The sequence below is a fragment of the Capricornis sumatraensis genome, chromosome 1 (assembly GCF_032405125.1).
Source record: "Capricornis sumatraensis isolate serow.1 chromosome 1, serow.2, whole genome shotgun sequence".
In the NCBI taxonomy this organism is placed as follows: Eukaryota; Metazoa; Chordata; class Mammalia; order Artiodactyla; family Bovidae; genus Capricornis; species Capricornis sumatraensis.
Window position 1 is genome coordinate 485,151 of NC_091069.1, and position 21,370 is coordinate 506,520.

Here is a 21,370-nt window from a genome sequence, read left to right on the forward strand (position 1 = left end):
CCTGACCTGTCTCAGACACTGGTGACCTCACCTGCCCATTGCTTGGCAGAGTCTCAAGCCCCCCAGGCCAGCATGCTCTGTGGCCCAGTGCAGCCAGGAGCTGAGCACGCCCCTGGCCCTGCCCTCCAGAGGCCACCACACCATAGCGGGTACCTGCGTGGCTCCACACCCCCAGCCTGGTTCACAGTGGCATCAGGAGACAGTGGCTGACGTTTCTGCTGGACCCGGTGGCTTTCTGGGCTCCAAGCCTCCACGGTCTCTGCCACTGACCCCTCAGCCACACCCTCCCCGTGCACCCTCACTGCTCTAGTCTTCTGGCACATCCTGGGGGGCTGGGGTTTTGACCCACTGCGAGCACTGGGCCCTTACACGTGGCATGTGCCCCCAGGACACTGTGGGCGGTGACGACTACTGTGGAGGGGTTCCGACAGCCCTCCCAGGGTCGCTGGCCACTGAGCGTACCCAGGGGGCTGGGGAGCAGGTAGCTGACCAGGGTCTGCGCTCTGGCTTCACCCTTGGCTCAGTGGGCATTGTGATAAGTGGGGACTGGGGGCACCCACGGCCTGGAGTGAAGGGGTGGAGGCCGGCGGGACCAGCCGGGGAGCTGGGGCAGGGAATGACTCCGGGATGCCCGCAGCATCATGCGGAGGCAGCCAGCCGTGGTCCTGAGCGTGGCGCACACCGTGGTGAGGCGGGTGTCCTCCTTCGTGCGGCAGATCGACTTTGCCCTGGACTGGATGGAGGTGGAGGCCGGCCGCGCCATATACAGGTGAGGCCCGCCTTCTGGCCACACCGTGTACAGGCGAGGCCCGCCTTCCGGGCGCACCACGAACGGGCGAGGCCCGCCTTCCCGGCGGCGGGTGCAGAGAAGGGCCGCTCTGCTCTGCCTCGGGGGTGACAGAGGCAGAGGCCTCGCGGCTGCTTCCTGACGTCCATGCCCACGCTGCCCTCAGGCGCGCGCCCCCTCTTCACCGGCACAGTCTTCTGCAGGGCCCAGCGGAGCCGCGTGGAGACAGCGTCCGTGGAGATGTTTGTGTGCCAGGTGTGGGCTCAGATGGGCAGCCTCAGGCCCGTGTCCTAATGGCTGAATTCAGGCGTCCACGCTTGCTGGGTCAGACCTGGCTTCGGTTCAGTTCAGTCGCTGGGTCGTGTCTCTTTGCGACCTTATGAATCGCAGCACGCCAGGCATCCCTGTCCATCACCAACTCCCGGAGTTCACTCAGACTCACGTCCATCGAGTCCGTGATGCCATCCAGCCATCTCATCCTCTGTCGTCCCCTTCTGCCCCCAATCCCTCCCAGCATCAGGGTCTTTCCCAATGAGTCAGCTCAGACCAGGCTTAGAGCTACCAGTCTTGATGGTAAACTAAGATCATTATTTAAAGTCGTTTATTTAAAAATCACAATAAACCCTTTACATGTTAGTCTACATATTTTTAAATGGAAAATAACGATTTTCCAAAACAGAAAAATGTAGTGAGAAGAATAGATTCCTTTTTTTGTTTTGCTAAGTTTCCCTGGTGGCTCAGACGGTAAAAGCAGCGTCTGCCTGCAATGCGGGGGACCCAGGTTCTGTTCCTGGGTCGGGAAGATCCCCTGGAGAAGGAAATGGCAATCCACTCCAGCACTCTTGCCTGGAAAATCCCATGGACGGAGGAGCCTGATAGGCTACAGTCCATCGGGTCCCAAAGAGTCGGACACGACTGAGCGACTTCACTTCACGTTTCTGTTTCGCTGCCTCTGGTGGCCAAGGGCTTCCAGCCAGGTCCCCCGCCCGCCCCCACAGCCTCTGTCCCGCAGGCAGGGGGACAAGTCCGACTGCACCTACATCGTGCTCAGCGGCCGCCTGCGCTCTGTGATCCAGAAGGACGACGGCAAGAAGCGCCTGGCGGGCGAGTACGGCCGTGGAGACCTCGTGGGCGTGGTAGGGCCGCCCCGCCCTCCTCCTCCTCGCCCCTCCCCTCCCCTCCCCGCCCTCCTCTCCCCTCCCCGCCCCGCCCTCCTCCTCCTCGCCCCTCCCCTCCCCGCCCTCCTCTCCCCTCCCCGCCCTCCTCTCCCCTCCCCGCCCTCCTCTCCCCTCCCCTCCCCGCCCTCCTCTCCCCTCCCCGCCCTCCTCTCCCCTCCCCTCCCCGCCCTCCTCTCCACCTCCCCTCCCCTTCCCGCCCCGCCCTCCTCTCCCCCTCCCCTCCCCGCCCCGCCCTCCTCTCCCCTCCCCTCCCCGCTTCTCCCCTCCCGTCCCCACCCCTCCCCACACCGTGCCCTGCTCCTGTCCCTCCCCGCCCCTTCCCTCCCCTCCTCTTCTTTTCCCTCCCCCTTTCCTTTCCTGCTCACGCTCCTCCTCCTCCCCACCCCTCCCCCTCCCACACACCGCCCCCTCCTCCCGCCCCGCCCACGCCCCTCCCTTCCTTGCTCCTCCCCCTGCGCCCCGCGCCCATCCCTCACACCCGTTCTCTGCCCGCCTCGGGCGCCCATCTGGGCAGAGGCACAGGCAGCAGAATACACAGGAGTCGCTTCCCACAGGCCGCCATCCAGGAGAGCAGCCCTAGGGTGGGTTCGGCAGCCACCTTTCTGACGGTGGTCCCTCTGAGACCCCGAGGCCCTCGCGGGGAGGATGAGGCCCTGGCCTATCTGGGCTGCTGGTGGCAGGCCCACAGCTCTCGCTGATGCTTTCTTCCCCAGCGCAGGGTGCTGGGCGAGCCCCGTTTCCTCCTGCTCTGGAGGGGCCCTGGGACCCTGCTCTCAGGCCTGCCTCCAGGCCCTGGGGTCAGCCTGTGGCCATAGCACCAGCTCCCGTTCCCAGGTGGAGACGCTCACCCGCCAGGCCAGGGCAACCACAGTGCATGCTATTCGGGACTCAGAGCTGGCCAAGCTTCCTGAAGGGGCCCTGAACTCCATCAAGCGCCAGTACCCGCAGGTGAGGGCTGTGCAGTTGTGAAGTCAGAATGCCAAAACCCGGTCAAGACCAAGACTGCTCCCATCAGGCAGGCTGCCGGAGGGGGGCCTGCCCCCGCTTCCCCAGACAGCCATCCCCGCCGGCTTCAGGGCAGGACCGCAGTGCCTGGCAGTCAGCCGGGAGGCAGAATGAGGGCAGCCTGCCCTGCTTCTGGTTCCTGATGTCACTTCCCTGCTTCTGAGTCATGAGAGTGCAGACAGGGAGTGGAGAGCCTGCGCCTTAGCGCTTTGGAGGGAGAGGCAGGGCTGCTGCTGGAGGGTCACAGGAGTGGCCTTTCTGAAGGCTCAGGCCTGATCCATCCCCATGAGCCCATATGTGAGCAAATGAAGCAGCCCCCAGGTGATGTATGAAGCTACTGGGACTTTAATATCAAAACATGATAAAAATAACACAGAAAACGGATCATTTCTTTTAGTACCATAGTTATAGCAGGTCAACTATTAATGCGATAGATATGTGATGGGGTAAGCTGACAACAGCGTCTCTTTCCAAAACTGACTCTGCACGGTGCGCAGGAGCCACAAAGGCAGGTCTCCTGCGCGGTACCTCCTCTGCCGCCTTGCCAACTGCAGCAGTTAAAACCTTCAGCTGACTTTATCCTCACACAAAAGCGCTTAGAAGTGAATTATACATACTTTGACATTTCAACTTTATTTACTTGAGTCTGCAACTCAAAAAAATTAGAATTAATATAACCAAAATAGCATTATTATATTTAAAAGGCAATTCTTCATGGATATCAGGTAATACCAGCCCATGTCAGGCCAGAGCCGGCACTCAGCACCGCACAATGCCCCTTGGCTCTGGGGAGGCCCCTTGTGGTCTGCCTTTGGGGACTGTGGCTTCCCCATTTGTCCTGTTTCCTGCCTGAGGAAGACAGGGGCAGCCAGCCCGGGCAAGGTTGCAGGCCACGTGCCTGCCCACCTGCCTGTGACCAGACAGTGGCTGTATCACCATCTGCTGCCCAGAGCAGTTTACAGCCGAGGCAGTTTTGAAACCATGGGTCTAAAGTGCTTGGCTTTATGGTTTACAGTGTGTGGTTGAAGCCTCTGTTCTTTCTCTGCCCCCAGGTTGTGACTCGACTGATTCGCCTCTTGGGTGAGAAGATCTTGGGCAGCCTCCAGCAGGGAGCTGCGGCAGGTGCGTGCCCAGGCCTGGTACCTGGGAGCCCCCTCTCCCCGCCTGGAGCCCCTGCCTACCTTGAAACTCCCCCTCACGCAGTGTTAGTTAGAACTTTTGTTTTCAGCTGTCAGACAGGATGTTTGAAACTATTCCCTCGTCCTGGTGTTCCAGGCTTCCTCCTGGTGTCCTCTCCTTTCTGTGTAAAGAGTTCCTTTAATAATGGTTCTTAAATTCTCTGAATTTTCCTACATCAAAGGATGTCTTTAAATTGCCTTCTTTCTGAAGAATACAGGTTGCTGGATGTACTATTCTGTCTTAACAGCCCTTTTATTTCAGCACTTGGAACATTTGCCACTTCCCTCTGGCCTCCGTTATGTCTAAAGAGAAACCCAGACTTCAACTTGCTCTCAAGTAGCCGTGCGTTGTTTCTGTCTGACTGTGTTCAAGATTTCCCCTCATCTTCAGTGTTTAGAAATTTGATTCTGGAACGTTTGGGCATGAATTCCTTTGAGTTTATCTTGTTTGGGGGTTTGCTCATCTTCTTGAATCTGCAGGCTTATTTTATATACATATGTATGTATGTGTGTTACTGCCACGTTTGGGAAGGTCTCAGCCTTTATTTCTTCAAATGCTGTCTCAGCCCTGTATTCTTTCTTTTCTGGAAACTCCGAGATGCAGATGTTAGACACCTTGTTATCATCCCCAAAGTCTCTGGGGCGTCACTTGTGTTTTAACTGTTTTTCTCGTCTGATGCTCAGACCAGGTGGCTTCTTTCGATCTGCCTTCAGAGCCTTCGGCTCTCTCCTCTGTCTTCTTGACTCTGCTCCTAACCCACCCAGAGAGGTTTCTGTTTCAGTTGTTTTATTTCTACATTTGCTTCAAGACTGCCCTGATGGCTGCTTCTGGCTAGCTGTGAGCCCCTGTTTCAATGCCTTGTCAAGGGCCTCCAGAGTCTGTGCCCTGTTGTCATCTTTGTCTTCTCCTGTTTAAGTCGCTGTCTTCCTGGCTTTTGGTATGCCTGGTCATTTTGGATTGCATCCCGTACTTCTGGTATTATGGTGATCTGGTTCACTCTTGCAGACTCTCAGTGTGCTTGCATTCAGGGCACGTCCTGGCCCTCCTCCCGGCTGTGTCTGAGTGCTGACCTAGTTCCCCAGGCCTCTGCCTCGCTGCACTGGCCTGCTGCACTTGTGTGCTCCCCCGAGCCAGCGTGAAGGCTGGCGGGTGCGCCGCTGCCTTCTGTCCTCAGAGCCTCTGCCGTGCGCGTCTGGCCAGTCTCCCGGGTGGGCTCCTTGGGGGTGAGCCCAGGGCCTCGCCCAGGGTTTAGAGGGCTCTGTTCTCCATGGCCCCTCTCTGGGCAGGCTGCTGCTTCTGCTTGCTAGTGCTGGTCTTGGAGAGTTGGGGCTCCACCCTTTGTGTCTAGAGCCCAGGCAGGGTTTGCTTAGGGCAGAGAGCCCTGGAAAGTCTGCTGGGAGGCAGCCCCATTGGGGAGGGGAAGAAGGTCTCGTGTGGCGGTGGCTGGGTCAGGGCGTGACACTGCCACTCTACCCCTAGTGGGGTGGTCCTCCCACAAGCTGAGGTGTCCCTGGCCAGTTTGCCCTCCTCTCAACGCTCCTCTGGGCCTCCTAAGAGCTGCGTCCAGGGGCTTCTCGTAGCTGGTGGCTGCGGGTAGGTGGGATGTGCTGGCTCCATCCCCTTGGCCAGAACCAGAGCATCTCGCAGCTTTTCTTAAAAGCTAGACGAAAGCTATCAGGAGCTGGCGATAAATTCCTCCTCTGGGCCTATTGCAGATGGAAGGTTCTGATGTCACAGGTCACTGGGAAAGAGAGAGAGGAAGGGACTCCCCACAGAGAAGCTTCGGGAAAGCCAGGGACGGGCCCTCTGCTGCCTTGCGTGCAGCCAGCAGTGGGCTCACAGCTCTCCCTCCTCCTTCCCTGTCCCACATTAGCTCTTGGGAGCCCTGTCTCTGCCTCCTGAGCCTCCACGCTGGCTTCTGGGTCATGCCTTGTGGGGGACCCACCCTCCTCCCTAGGGCCAAGACCAGCAGTCAGAAATGGACAGAACTGGGCCTTCCTGCATGGCCATGCCCTGCCTGGTGAGGTCTGTGTGGGAGCTGGGCTATGGCAGCGGCCGGGCAGGGGAGCCAGGAGGAGAGCCCTCAGCGTGCCCAGGCCCCAGAAGACTGGAGCCTGGCTGGGGTGTGGCCGGCAGGAAGGGGGAAGCTGCCCCCTCAGCCACCTCCAGGAAAGCAGGAGGTGCCGCCAGCCAAGAAGTGCTTGGAAATGAGCCTCAGCCAGGGATGCGCTGGTGGAGGGTAGTGACCTCGTGCACATGCGTGCCTGCGGGTCCATCGCTGCTGCTGCGGGGCCTCCTGGCCTCGCGACTAGAGAATGGGGAGCCTGTGGCCCTGAGGGCCCAGCCCTGGCCTCCGGCGGGCGGTTCTGTGCCTCACCCCTGGGTCTGGAAGCCTGTGCAGACGAGGCAGTAGGAAAGGGTCGTTCTCTGAAACTCAGGCCGTCGCTGCCTCTGGAGGAGGTGGTGGGAGAACTCCAGGAGAGGGTGCGGCCAGAGGACGGGTCCTCCCCTGGCCCACCCTCCACCCCTTTGCATTTTCTCTGGGCCCCACAGTCTTCTCTGAGTCTGTTCCTGTGTCCCCTTCAGGGGGCCAGTCCTGATGTGTATGAGACGCAAGGGCGCCGCGGTGCGGTTTGCTTTCGGCAGGAAGGCCAGGGCTCTAGTTGTGGAGACCAGGGCAGACCTGGGTGCCCGAGTCCCCAGCCAGGCTGCTGGGGCCACACCATCACCTGGAAACACTCAGGGGCACCGAGGCTGTCCCGGCGGCAGCTGGCTCCTCAGGCTAGCGCACACCCCTGTGCTCTGCAGGTCACCAGTTTGGGTTCCACACTGTGGGCAGCAAGTGGGACTCGGGGAACCCTGCCAGCAACCTTTCCACAGTGGCCGTCATGCCAGTGTCGGAGGACGTGCCCCTCACTGCCTTCACCCTGGAGCTCAAGCATGCCCTCAGCGCTATCGGTAAGCCCTGCCCGAGACCACCTGAGGTCCCCTGGGCCCCCTCCTCCTCCTGCCTCTCAATCCTTCCATGTTCTCCCGAAAGAGCGCTCAGCATTGCCCGCAAGGCTGATAACCCTGGGTGGGGCTGGGGGGTGCGGCACTGGGGAGGGGACCGTCACAGTGAGACAGAGCCTCCGGACAGTCTTGATGGGGAGGCCCGACGCTGCAGGAGAGGGTATGAGTCGCACTGCACTCCTCCCAGCTGACCCCGCAGGGGCCCCTGAGCCCCGCAGAAGCCCGCCTTGAGGTGGGTGCCTACCACTGCCCCGCCGCTTAGAGAGCACACTGCAGTGGCTGGGGGTGGCTGACAAGGCGGGGCACCCTCAGTTAGGGTCCGGCAGCTTTCGTCTTGCCTCCAAGCTCCTGACAGCTGGGGAGTTTGGGGCTCAAGAACAAGAAACTGAAACCCTGGAGAATTCTTAGGAATTCTCCAAATCATAAAGCATTCCATATTCTTAACACTTTGCTCGTGTTTTACGTAACTGTGAGTGATCTTAGTGACAGACACAGGACGATTTTCTGAGACAGGGCTATTTTAATGGCTTCAAGGGTAATAGAAGGCGTTGAATCAATGCCAAACAAAAATGATTTACAAAATTAACTATTACAAACATTCACTGTTTAAAAGTAATTCTCCAAGTGAAAATTTAAATCACAGAAAGCATTAATGTCCATTCGTCTTGGTCTCTGTTTCATAACAAATGTTCTGGATCTGGAAACCTCCATTTGTTTTCAGTGAGGTCGGTCAGACTGTCCAGGGCGCATCAAAAGACCTGCAGTTGTACAGGACAGATGTGCTGATTCATAATAATAGCTTGTTCCCTTTGGAAAAAACTTTTATTTTGAAATAGTTATAGACTCATAGCAAGTTATAAAAAGAGTAAAGAGGGAGCCATATGCCAGCCCCCACCCCGGTTATGTAACCACAGCACAGCCTCCAGGTCAGGAAACTGGTGTCCGTGCAGAGCACTCACGCGACTGCATATGTGTCCCTGTGAATTCCCATTTCTGCGCGAAACTGGGGTCATAACGGTCTGCACTGAACTGTTGGTGGCGTTGGGTGCCAGTGACGTCCCAGTGATGTGAGGAGGAAGCAGCCTCCTGCCTCGTTCCTGGTCTTGGGGAAAAGCTTTCAGTCTTTCGTCTTTGAGTAGGGTGTTAGCTGTCAGCCTCTCACGGATGGCCTCTCAATATGTTAGGAAGGTCTCTTCCTATTCATATTTTGCTGAGAGTTCGTATCATGAAAGATGTTAGGTTTCGTCAGTGCTTTTCCTGCATCAGCTGAGATGATCATATCTCCCCCTTTGTTCTGTTAGTGTGGTCTGTTACACTGGCTGAGACTCATGAATTGAGTCATCCTTGCACTCCAGGAGTGAATCCCACTTGGTCTGCTGTGTAACCCTTTTCTACCCGCTGAGTTTGGTCAGCTCGGCTCTCATGGAGGGTTTTGCACTGTCGGGGTAGCTCGTCTGTAGTTTCTTGGGGTGTCTTGGTCCCACCGTGACTTTGGTAAGGGAGTACTGGTGCTAGCCCCATGGAATGAGTTGGGAAGTGTTCCCTCGGAATCAGTATTTTGGAAGACTTTGAGGAGGACTGTAATTAATTTTTCTTTTAATGTTTGGTAGAGGATTTTCCCTGGTGGTCCAGTGGTTAAGAATCGGCCAGCCAGTGCAGGGGTGACAGGTTCCTCCCTGGTCCAGGAAGACTGCATGTGCTACAAGGCAGCTCAGTCCATGCGCCACAACTACGGAGCCCAAGCTTGGGCCTCAGTGCTGCAGTTCCTCCAGGCTGCGTCCCGCAGAGCCCAGGCTGCTCAGCAAGGGAAGCCTGTGCCCCACAGCCAGAGAGTGGGCCCTGCTGGACAAGGCCTGTGCCCAGGAGCGCAGCCCCCGCGTGGCTCTGGGCATGTGTTTAGTTTGAGATTCTTCTGGTTACTTAAGGTACAGGGCCAGCTGTTGATCAGGGGTCTTCCTTCGTCCTCAGAGGAGGCTTCTGTAGCCATAAACTCCCCTCCTAGCAGGGCTTCCGCCGTGTCCTGCACATCCTGGAATGCTGTGCTTTTGTTTACATTTGTTTCAAGATGTTTCCTCATTTCTTGGTGATTTCTTTGACTCATTGGTTGTTTAAGCATTTAATTTCCATATGTTTGTGAATTTTCCATTTTTATGCCATTGTGATCAGAAAAGATACTTTATGTAGATCCCATCTTTACCTGCCTCCTGAGGAACTTGTATGCAGGTCAAGAAGCAACAGCTAGAAGAACTGGATGTGGAACAACTGACTGGTTCAAAATTGGGAAGGAGTGCATCAAGGCTGTGTATTCTCACCCTGCTTATTTAACTTGCATGCAGAGTACATCCTGCTAAATGCTGGGCTGGATGAACCACAAGCTGAAATCAAGATTGCCAGGAGAAATGTCAACAAACTCAGATATGCAGATGACACCACCCTTATAGCAGAAAGTGAAGAGGAGCTAAAGAGCCTCTTGATGAGAGTGAAAGAGGACAGTGAAACAGCTGGCTTAAAAGTCGCCATTCAGAAAACTAGGATCACGGCGTCTGGTCCCATCACTTCATGGCAAACAAACGGGGAAAAACTGAAAACAGTGACAGGCTGTAATTTCTTGGGCTCCAAAATCACTGCAGATGGCGACTGCAGCCATGAAATCGAAAGACACTTGCTCCTTGGAAGAGAAGTTATGACCAACATAGACAGCATATTAAAAAGCAGAGACATCACTTTTCTGACAAAGATTCGTCTAGTCAGAGCTATGGTTTTTCCAGTAGTCATGTATGGATGTGAGAGTTGGACCATAAAGAAGGCTGAATGCCCAAGAATTGATGCTTTCAAATTGTGATGCTGGAGAAGACCCTTGAGAGTCCCTTGGACTGCAAGGAGATCAAACCAGTCAAACCTAAAGGAACTGAACCCTGAATATTCATTGGAAGGACTGATGTTGAAGCTCTAATAATTTGGCCACCTGATGGGAAGAACCAACTCCCTGGAAAAGACCCTGATGCTGGGAAAGATTGAAGGCAGGAAGAGAAGGGGGCAACAGAGAATGAGATGGTTGGATGGCATCACTGACTCAATGGGCTTGAGTCTGAGCAAACTCCAGGAGATGGTGGACGATGGGGCAGCTTGCCTGACATGCTGCAGTCTGTGGAGTTGCAAAGAACTGGACCCAACTTAGTGACTGGACAACAACAACAGAAGGCCTGTGGCCCAGCAAACAGCCTCTTCTGGAGGAAAGGGAGCGTGCGTGGTGTGTTGTGCTGTTGGGCATCTGCGACTGTGAGGCAGTGTCCCATGTAGCTTGAATCTGCATTTCCCAGCAGCTGGAAAGTCTGTCTTGCGGCCACTGGGGTCCCTTCTTCTGAGTGCCTGTCAAGTTGCCCACTGTTTTGTGGGGCTGTCATCTTTTCCTTGTCAGTGGGCAGTCTGGATACAGTTGCTTTTTTCGGATGAAAATGCAGATATGTCTCCCTCTGTGGCTTGCTTTTTTACTCTTTTACTGATGTCTTTTGACGAATGCTTCCGAGGTGGCACCCATGGGAAGGAATCCCCCTGCGGTGCAGGAGACACAGATTCCAGCCCTGGGTCTGGAAGACGCCCTGGAGGAGGAGACGGCAGCCCGCTCCAGGGTCCTGGCCCAGAGACGCCCGTGGACTGGCGGGCTGCAGTCCACGGGGTTGCCAAGAGTTGGGCATGACAGCACGCGTCTAGTTCACTGACTTTGACAAATGCAAGTTGTTAATTCTAATATGGACCAATTTATTCATCATTTTTTTCCTATATTGTTACTGAATTTTGCATTTTATTGCAGAAATTTCATCCTATCCCCAAGTCATGAAGAGGTTCTTTTAAAAACATTATGGTATTACCTGTCAAGTTTACGATCCACTGGGGATGGTTTTGATTATGAAATGAGTAGTTAGGATGCATTTTTCTGTAGGCTCCTCAGCTGACCCAGAGCCCTCACTCAGAACCTCTGGACCCTGCCCTGAGGGTTCCTTTGCTGAAAGGTGATCACATCTATGAAGGGTGTTTGTAGAGAGAGGATCTCGGCCGATGGCCTTGTCTTCCAGCTTCAGGGTGTCAGCCACTTCCTCTGGCTTCCGCAGTTTGGAGGAGAGGCTGTGTCACAGCCAGGCTGACAGTGACTCTCCAGGCCTGAGCAGCCCCCACAGAGCCGACTCGGAGGACCTGGGAGTCACCCTGTATCCATGCACTACCCTGGTCCTGTCCATGGCCTGGGCCTTAGGCAGACCCTTCCCAGGGACAGGCTGGTCACCACATTCCTAACTGGCCAGGGCTGTAGCCAGCACCTGGCGAGCCCAGAGCACTCCTAGGGGCTCCACACTTTCCCAGGGGCCTCCTCAGAACCCTCGAGTCCAGGCAGAGGCCTAGAGCAGATGTGCACCGAGGGTCAGAGAGAGCAGCCCCATCCCTAGGGCCTCAGGCAGGGCTCCTCGGTGTTCCCGCAGCAGACACGGCTTGCCTGTCCCGTCTCGTCCTAGACTTCTAAGAGGTGAACCCAGGAGTGCCCGCCCTCGCCAGCTGAGAGCCCCTCCAGCCCCGAGAGGGCTCTCTCTCTGTCAGGCCCTTGTGGGTGCCTGACCCCCGAGGCAGGAGTGCGGCCTCAGTGGGACCAGCACCCTCTGTCCCGACCCCCAGAGGAGTTGCTCCCCGACTTCCACAGGCTTCTGCCTTGGAGTCAGAGCTGCTGCCCTGCAGGTCAGACCAGTGTCCACCTCACAGCCGCCACCCTGTGGTTCAATCCAGTCACTCAGTCGTGTCCGACTCTTTGCGACCCCATGGACTGCAGCACGCCAGGCCTCCCTGTTCATCACCAACTCCCAGAGCTTGCTCAAACTCATGTCCATTGAGTTGGTGATGTCATCCAGCCATCTCATCCTCTGCCCTTCCCTTCTCCCGCGGTCTTTCCCAGCATCAGGGTCTTTTCCAGTGAGTCAATTCTTCACATCAGGTGGCCAAAGTACTGAAGTTTCAGCTTCAGCATCAGTCCCACCAATGAATGGTCAGGACTGATTTCCTTTAGGATTGACTGGTTGCATCTCCTTGCTGTCCAAGGGACTCAAGAGTCTTCTCTAGCACCACAGTTAAAAAACATCAATTCTTCGACACTCAGCTTTCTTTATGGTCCAACTCTCACATCCATATGTGACTACTGGAAAAACCATAGCTTTGACTAGACAAATCTTTGTCAGAAAAGTGATGTATCGCTTTTTATGGTCATAACTTTTCTTCCAAGGAGCAAGTGCCTTTCAATTTCATGGCAGCGGTTACCATCTCCAGTGATTTTGGAGCTCAAGAAAATAAAATCTGTCACTGATTCCATTGTTTCACCATCTGTTTGCCATGAAGTGATGGAACCGGATGCCATGATCTTAGTTTTCTGAATATTGACTTTTAAGCCAGCTTTTTCACTCTCCTCTTTCACTTTCATCAAGAGGCTCTTTAGTTCTTCCTTGTTTTCTGCCATAAGGGTGGTGTCATTTACATATCTGAGGTTATTGATATTTCTCCCAACAATCTTGAGTCCAGCTTGTGCTTCATCCAGCCCAGTGTTTCTCATGATGTACTTTGCATGTGAGTTAAATAAGCAAACTGACAGTATACAGCCTTGATGTACTCCTTCCCCGATTTGGAACCAGTCCATTGTTCCATGTCCGGTTCTAACTATTGCTTCTTGACCTGCATGCAGATTTCTCAGGAGGCAGGTCAGGTGGTCTGGTATTCCCGTCTCTTTAAGAATGTTCCACATTTTGTAGTGATCCACATAGTCAAAGGCTTTGGCATAGTCAATAAAGCAGAAGTAGATGTTTTTCTGGAATTCTCTTGCTTTTTCTACATTCCAACGGATGATGGCAATTTGATCTCTGGTTCCTCTGCCTTTTCTAAATCCAGCTTGAACATCTGGAAGTTCTCAGTTCATGTACCAGCTTGGAGAATTTTGAGCATTGTTTTGCTAGGGTGTGAGATGAGTGCAGTTGTGTGGTAGTTTGAGCATTCTTTGGCATTGCCTTTCTTTGGGATTGCAATGAAAACTGACCCTTTCCAGTCCTGGGGCCACTACTGAGTTTTCCAAATTTGCTGGCATATTGAGTGCAGCACTTTCACAGCGTCACCTTTTAGGACTTGAAATAGCTCAGCTGGAATTCTGTCACCTCTACTAGCTTTGTTCGTAGTGATGCTTCCTAAGGCCCACTTGAATTCCCGCTCCAGGATGTCTGGCTCTAGGCGAGTGTTCCACCCTGTAGAACACGCCCTTATTTTGTATGCTGTCAAGAAAGCAGACACTTCCAGCTAAACACAGGCAGTGACTTCCTGTCTCTCCCCTTCTAAGTATAAGCCCTCAGGGAGGCCAGATGCCGCTGCAGGGGAGCCTGGGCTGCTCCCGCTGCAGCAGGGCTTCTTCACTCTCAGGGCGGTCCAGCAGCCTTCCTGACCCTGAGGGCCACCGTCTCTCAGCTTTTGTCCCCACCCCTGGCAGCCCTCCTGCTTGAGCAGATGTGTCTGTGCGGACAGCAGCTCCCTTCTCCAACAGATCTTCCTGACCCAGGAATCGAACCGGGGTCTCCTTCATTGCATGTGTGTCCTCTACCAGCTGAGCTATCAGGGAATCCCAAAGGGAAGGTGAAAGTCACTCAGTTGTGTCCAGCTCTTGGCAACTCCATGGACTATACAGTCTGTGGAATTATCCAGGCCAGAATACTGCGTGCGTAGCCTTTCCTGTCTCCAGGAGATCTTCCCATCCCAGGGATCGAACCCAGGTCTCCCACACTGCAGGTGGATTATTTACCATCTGAGCCACCCTATAGATGGAAGAACAAGCTGACCCCAGAGACAGCGTGTGAAAGCATGCGTCTCCATCCTGGTAAACCGCATCTGCTGGAATCCAGCCAGCTGCTGACTTGGGTTGGGAAAGTTGTCTGATTTCGCATTTTACAAGCTTGTGCTTCCCCTGCCCCCAACACACACACAGTTACAGAGCTGCAGAAATTCAAGCCCAGTGTGTACAGAGGAGGAGACTGAGGCTCAGAGAGGCTGCCCGTCCCTGCACCTGGCGCAGCCCTTCCCTTGGCACACTGCAGGAGGGTCCCTGCCCGGAGGGTCTCCTCAGGGCCACAGGCACTTCCTCGAGAGCTGTGAGAGGTTTACTGCTTTCCCGAAAAGCAGATTCCAGGAGGAGGAAGGGCCTCGCCTGTCCTCCAAGGTGGGCTGCCGGCAGTTTTCTGCATCTGGTGGTGGTTTTTAGGCCCTGCCCTGCTGCTGACCAGTGACAGCATAAAACAGCGCCTTGGCTCCGCTGCTCTGGACAGGTACGAGGCCTCCGCGTGGGAACAGCCTGGCCGAGCCCGGCCTCCTGCTCTCAGGGGGCCCTGCCCAGCCATGAAACACACCAGGTGTCTGTGCCTTCCAGTATCCACGAGTACCGGCTGTCCAGCTGGCTGGGGCAGCAGGAGGACATCCACCGGATCGTGCTCTACCAGGCGGACAGCACGCTCACGCCCTGGACCCAGTGCTGCATCCGGCAAGCGGACTGCATCCTCGTCGTGGGCCTGGGCGAGCAGGAGCCCAGGGTCGGCGAGGTGAGCTGGGGTCGGGAGCGCGGCAGTGGGCAGGGCTTCGGCGGTGGGGCTGGGGAGAGGGGGCGTGGTCTCTCGGCAGCAGGCTGGGCAGGTCCTGGCTAGCATGGCCCTCTCTTTCCTCAGACCCGGGTTGACTTTTTTTTCTTTGGATGAAGTATTTCAAGAACTCAGGAAGGGGTGAATAGTAAGAGCAAACACCCAGACATTTGCTCTGCACATTTCGAAACCATTTTGCTGTGTTTACCCCTGGTGGTGTTTTAGCAGGAGCAGGCAGGTAGCTGTGATTTTTCCAGTATCATGTATGGGTGTGAGAGCTGGACTGTAAAGACAGCTGAACGCCAAAGAACTGTTGTCTTTGAACTGTGGTGTTGGAGAAGACTCTTGAGAGTGGACTGCAAGGAGATTCAACCAGTCAGTCCTAAAGGAAATCAGTCCTGATTATTCATTGGCGGGACTGATGCTGAAGCTCCAATCCTTTGGCCACCTGATGTGAAGAACTGACTCATTGGAAAAGACCCTGATGCTGGGAAAGATTGAAGGTGGGAGGAGAAGGGAAGGACAAAGGATGAGATGGCTGGATGGGATCACCGACCGATGGACATGAGTCTGAGTGAGCTCCGGGAATTGCTGATGGACAGGGAGGCCTGGCATGCTGCAGTCCGTGGGGACACACAGAGTTGGACACGACTGAGCTGATGGACAGGGAGGCTGGCGTGCTGCAGTTCACGGGGTCACAAGGAGTCAGACCGACTGAGTGCCTGAGCTGGACTGAGACAGAGGCCGTGAGGCAGCCAGCAGCAGCCCCGGTGGCCTCCTGTGAAGCCAGCGCCTCGTCTCACTCTGTGTGTATACGGCACTGTTTTTATGTGAATAGTGTTCTACTTTATGCCATCTTTGTTGGCTGCTTGTTCAGTCACTAAGTTTTTTGTTCAATCACTAAATTAAATCAGATCCTTTGCAATCCCGTGGACTGCAGCATGCCAGGCTTCCCTGTCCTTCAGTGTCTCCTGGAGTTTGCTCAGATTCATGTCCGTTGAGTTGATGATGCTATCCAACCATCTCACCATCTGCCACCTCCTTCTCCTTTTGCCGTCAATCTTTCCCAGCATCAGAGTCTTTTCCAGTGAGTCGGCTCTTCCCGTCAGGTGGCCAAAGTATTGGAGCTTCGACTTCAGCAACAGTCCTTCCAATGAATATTTAGGGTTGATTTCCTCTATGATTGATTAGTTGGATCTCCGTGCAGTTCAAAGGACTCTCGAGAGTCTTATCCAGCACCACAATTTGAAAGCATCAATTATTCGGCACTCAGCCTTCTTTATGGTTTAGCTCTCACATCTGTATGTGACTACTGGAAAAACCGTAACTTTGACTAGATGGACCTTTGTTGGCAAAGTGATCTCTCTGCTTTCTAATGCATTGCCTAGGCTTGTCATAGCTTTCTTTCCAAGGAGCAAGTGTGCTTTAGTTTCATGGCTGCAGTCACTGTCTGCAGTGATTTTGGAGCCTAAGAAAATGAAATCTGTCGTTGCCTCTAGTTTTTCCCTTTCTGTTTGCCGTGCAATGATGGGACTGGATGCCATGATCTTAGGTTTGTTGAATATTGAGTTTCAAGCCAACTTTTTCACTGTCCTCTTTCACCCTCATCAAGAGGCCCTTTGGTTCCTCTTCACTTTCTGCCATTAGAGTGGTATCATCTGCACATCTGGGGCTGTCGATGTCACTCCTGGAAATCTTGGCTGCAGTGCAGCATTTTGCATGATGAACTCTGCATATGGGCTTCCTGGCTGGCTCAGAGGTAAAGAATTCGCCTCAGTGCAGGAGCTACGGGTTTGATCCCTAGGTCAGGAAGATCCCCTGGAGAAGGGCACTGCAGCCCACTCCACTGTTCCTGCCTGGAGAATCCCATGGACAGAGGAGCCTGGTGGGCTATAGTCCTTGGGATCACAAAGAATCCACACGGCTAAAGGGGCTTGGTAAGCACGCATGCACGCTGCGTGTAAACTAAATAAGCAGGGTGACAACACACAGCCTCGTTGTATTCCTTTCCCAACTTGGAACCAGTCAGTTGTTCCACGTAAGGTTCTAACTGTTGTTTTTTGACCTGCATACTGGTTTCTCAGGATGCAAGTAAGGTGGTCTGGTATTCCCATATCTTTAAGAATTTTCCGCAGCTTGTTGTGATCCACACCATTAAAGGCTTTAGTGTAGTCAATGAAGCAGAAATAGACGGTTCTCTAGAATTTCCTTGCTTTTTCTATGATCCAACGGGTGTTGGCAATTTGATCTCTAGTCCCTCTGCCTTTTCTAAGTCTAGCTTGTAAGTCTGGAGGTTCTCAGCTCACACACTGCTGAAGCCTGTACCATCTCGAAACCCCCTTTTCCCTCAGTGCTCACACTCCTGAGTTTTCTCCGTATTGTTTTCCTCGTCTTATGGCTGTTTAGTCTCTATTTGTGAACGCCCCACCATCTGTCTGTTCTGTCAGTGGACTGTGAAAGTTCTTTACTACACGCGTGTGCAAGGGTGTCTTCAGGGCGCCACCTAGAAAAGCTGCTGAGCCAGAGGCTGTGTCTTCAGGTCCACAGAGCTGCCGAACCCCACTGCAGTCAGCGGTGCTGCCAGGCAAGGCCTGGGGCCCCTGCTCGTCGCCCTGCACCCGAAGTCCCACCGTCTCCAGCTTCCCGGGCGTCAGGTGGCATCATCACCTCTTTGCTTTGTGTCCGTCCTCTGTTCTCACCTCACGTTCCGCCCCGTCCTGGGTCAGCTACAAACTTGTCATCTCTGCTGCGGGTTCCAGTTCTGCCAGGAGCGGCGCCCCTTTGCCGAAGAAGGTTGCAGCGTGTGTTCACGAGGCCATGTTAGAGAAGCAGAGGGCGGTGCCCTCCCTGCCTGCAGGCCCCCAGAGCTCGGCGGGCACGCAGCTGCAACCCCCTGGGCCCGGCTTCACAGAGGAAGGGCCCAGCACACTACAGCCAGGCCGGTGCCACAACCCGTGTGGGCTGATGGGCAAGGGGGTGTCCAGCCTGGGGCCGCCATCGGCCGGGGCTCTGCTGGGCTGGCTGACTCGCGCTCCGCTCTCCCTCAGCTGGAGCGGATGCTGGAGACTTCGGCTGTGCGCGCCCAGAAGCAGCTGGCACTGCTGCACCGGCAGGACGGGCCCGCGCCGGCCCGCACCGCGGAGTGGCTCAACATGCGGGGCTGGTGCTCCGGCCACCTGCACCTCTGCTGCCCTCGCCGAGTCTTCTCCAGGAGGAGCCTGCCCAAGCTGGTGAGCTGGGGCCCCGGGGCCTGCCTCCGGCCCTCCCTCCACCTCTGACCCCAGCCCGCAGCACTGATGGGGCTCTCAGTTCTGCTCGAGCCTGACTGTTGTGTGGCGGCACTGCTGATGGAGGAGCCCCTACTTGGTGCCAGAGCCGAGCCCAGGGGCCTCAGGTTGGCCCTGCCTCCTCCTTTGAACAGAAAAAGCCGCGAACCCTGAGGCACCTCTTCCTTGGGGTCCTCACCCTGGAGACTGGGCACGGGCCACAGTGGGAGCAGGGCCCCGCAGCACGGTGGACACAAGCTGACCGTGGTGTCAACGCCCAGACATCCAGGCCCCGCACACCCTCTGCGTGGGGTGGCGGTGGCGGTGAGGCCCAGGGCCATGGGGCCCTCCCAGGCGAGCCCAGGCACTGAGGTGCTGGGCTCAGCTCAGAACCACCGGCGTGTCCTAGAGACAGCTTTGGGTCAGGAGTTGGGGAGAGCAGCGGGTCAGGTTGGCTCTCTCTGCTGGCCTCTCTTATAGGTGGAGCTGTACGAGCGGGTCTACCAGAGGCCTCCGGACCGGCACTCGGACTTCTCCCGCCTGGCGAGAGTGCTGACCGGCAATGCCATCGCCTTGGTCCTTGGGGGAGGGGGAGCAAGGTGAGTCCCTCTGCTTCCCATGCCCTTCCCTGGATGTGGGTGTGTGGATGTGTGGCTGTGTGTAGGAGCATGGGCAAGAGTGTGTGTACATGACTGTGTGTGTGGGCATGTGTGTGTGTGCGCATGGGTGTGGCTGTGTGTGCATGGCTGTGTGTGTGTAGGTGCAAGGGCGTGTGTGTGTGTACGTGGCTGTATGTGTGCATGGGTGTGGGTGTGGCTGTGTGTGTGTAGGTGCAAGGGCATGGGTGTGTGTGCGTGGCTGTGTGTAGGTGCAAGGGTGTGGGTGTGTGTGCGTGGCTGTGTGTGTGTATAGGTGCAAGGGCGTGGGTGTGTGCATGGCTGTGTGTGTGTAGGTGCATGGGCATGGGTGTGTGTGCATGGCTGTGTGTGTGTGTGTGTGCATGGGCATGGGTGTGTGTACATGGCTGTGTGTGTGTGTGTGCAAGGGCATGGGTGTGTGCGTGGCTGTGTGTGTGTGTGTGCAAGGGCATGGGTGTGTGCGTGGCTGTGTGTGCATGGGCGTGGGTGTGTGCGTGGCTGTGTGTGCATGGGTGTGTGTGCATGTGTGTGTGCAGGGGCATGGGTGTGTGTGCGTGGGTGTGTGTGTGTGCATGGGCATGGGTGTGTGTGCATGGGTGTGTGTGCGTGGCTGTGTGTGTGCATGGCTGTGTGTGTGGCTGTGTGTGTGTGCATGGGCGTGGCTGTGTGTGCGTGGCTGTGTGTGTGTAGGTGTGCATGGGCGTGGGTGTGTGCGTGGCTGTGTGTGTGTGTAGGTGCATGGGATGGGTGTGTGTGTGTGTGCGTGGGTGTGGGCATGGGTCCCTGTGTGCTTCCCACGCACAGCTGTGACCCTCCATGAAGGCCGCAGGAGAGCGTGTCTCTTCCTGATGGGCCCCTCTTTCCTCTGGCCTGCAGGTGAGCCTCTCTCCGCTTTACGAAACAGGGATCTGCTCTGCTCACGACCCTCTGAAGCAGCCTTTAGCTCCTTGGGCTGGTGGGTGGGTTCCTTTAAGGATGTTGAGCCCAAACAGCTTGAACCCTAGGTTGTCCTGACACTTGCTGCCCTTCTCCTGACGTGTGTTAAAGAGAAATTTACACCCGGGGCAGAAATGGCGCGGCAGCTGTGTGGTGAGCGTGCGACAGGCCCAGGCCGCCGGCTGAAACAGCGGTGCGCGGAGGGGTAGGGCAGCATCTGTGCTGGACCCCTGCCCCCCGAGGGCGGGTCCCAGGGCCAGGGTGCCCTGCAGGCTGGAGCTCACGCCCCTGGCTGCGATGGGCATCAGGGCACTCCCTGGGCTGGCCGCCTGTCCCTGGGGCCCACTGGAGGGGCCTGGCTCTCCACCTCCCTTGGCCAGAGGACACCCCTTCCAGAGTGAGCTGGAGGAGAGAGGGGCCCAGAGGGCGGACGCCCTGCTCGGCTCCTCCACCCCTCGGCTAATCATAGCTGGATGAGGTCTAAGAGAATGCAGGTGAGCCTCAGAACTGTCTGTCTAACTGGACTCAACACTCCTCGCTTCCTTAGGACTGGAGATGCTGGGGCTCGAAGCTCTGGCCTGAGACCGTTAGGGAAGGGATGGACCCTCAGGGAACAGATGGACCCTTAGGGAACGGATGGACCCTCGGAATGGATGGACCCTTAGGGAAGGGACGGACCCTTAGGGAAGGGACGGGATGGGCCTTTAGGGAAGGGACGGACCCTTAAGGAAGGGAAAGTGGGGCGAAGTGGTCTGCTGCTCCTCTGGGGGACCCTGCCGCCCACTCCAGCTTCCTTCCTGGTTCCATCTTCCTTCACAGCGCGTGTTGCTGCCTGTTGCCGCCTCGCTCTAAGGGCTGGGCTGGGATTGGGACCTCAGGCTGGCAGGAGGGACCCCATACGGTGACGCTGGTGCCCTGAGTGCGGCCTGGACTGGGGTGGGGCTAGTGAGTTCTGTGTCTGTTCATCTTCGGTAATTCAGAGGCAGTATCAGTGCCATGTTTTTACGTGAAAGCTGAGCTAGTGGGCCTGGAAACCAGGCAATTTGCTTAGAGTTGCCAGGTGAGGGGGCATTCGGGTGCTTTCTGTGGGCTGGGGCAGCGAGGTGCCTGGAGCAGCTGGTCTGCCGCAGCATTTTTAGTGAAATTTACTCAAAGTGACGTCTAGTAAGGCGCTGTAGTGTTTCTTATCTCTTCTTGCTATTCTTTGGAACTCTGCATTCAGACGCTTATATCTTTCCTTTTCTCCTTTGCTTTTCGCCTCTCTTCTTTTCACAGCTACTTGTAAGGCCTCCCCAGACAGCCATTTTGCTTTTTTGCATTTCTTTTCCATGAGGATTGTCTTGATCCCTGTCTCCTGTACAATGTCACGAACCTCCGTCCATAGTTCATCAGGCACTCTATCTAACAGATCTAGGCCCTTAAATCTATTTCTCACTTCCACTGTAGAATCATAAGGGATTTGATTTAGGTCATACCTGAATGGTCTAGTGGTTTTCCCTACTTTCTTCAATTTCACTCTGAATTTGGCAATAAAGAGTTCATGATCTGAGCCACAGTCAGCTCCTGGTCTTGTTTTTGCTGACTGTATAGAGCTTCTCCATCTTTGGCTGCAAAGAATAGAATCAATCTGATTTCAGTGTTGACCATCTGGTGATGTCCACATGTAGAGTCTTCTCTTGTGTTGTTGGAAGAGGGTGTTTGCTATGACCAGTGCATTTTCTTGGCAGAACTC

At 55.5% G+C, this 21,370-nt stretch overlaps 1 protein-coding gene across 2 annotated transcripts in view; it reads left to right on the plus strand.

Annotated features, from left to right (window-relative positions):
• Positions 1-21,370, plus strand: part of PNPLA7 (patatin like phospholipase domain containing 7) — an 81,220-nt gene that overhangs the window by 50,376 nt on the left and 9,474 nt on the right. For both annotated transcript variants that reach the window (XM_068983422.1, XM_068983418.1), the window contains exons 17-25: positions 638-769; positions 1,800-1,923; positions 2,800-2,913; positions 4,023-4,092; positions 6,958-7,107; positions 14,429-14,492; positions 14,594-14,762; positions 17,846-18,028; positions 18,545-18,663. In XM_068983422.1, coding sequence (XP_068839523.1) covers positions 638-769; positions 1,800-1,923; positions 2,800-2,913; positions 4,023-4,092; positions 6,958-7,107; positions 14,429-14,492; positions 14,594-14,762; positions 17,846-18,028; positions 18,545-18,663 — 1,125 coding nt within the window. The remainder of the gene's footprint in view (positions 1-637; positions 770-1,799; positions 1,924-2,799; positions 2,914-4,022; positions 4,093-6,957; positions 7,108-14,428; positions 14,493-14,593; positions 14,763-17,845; positions 18,029-18,544; positions 18,664-21,370) is intronic.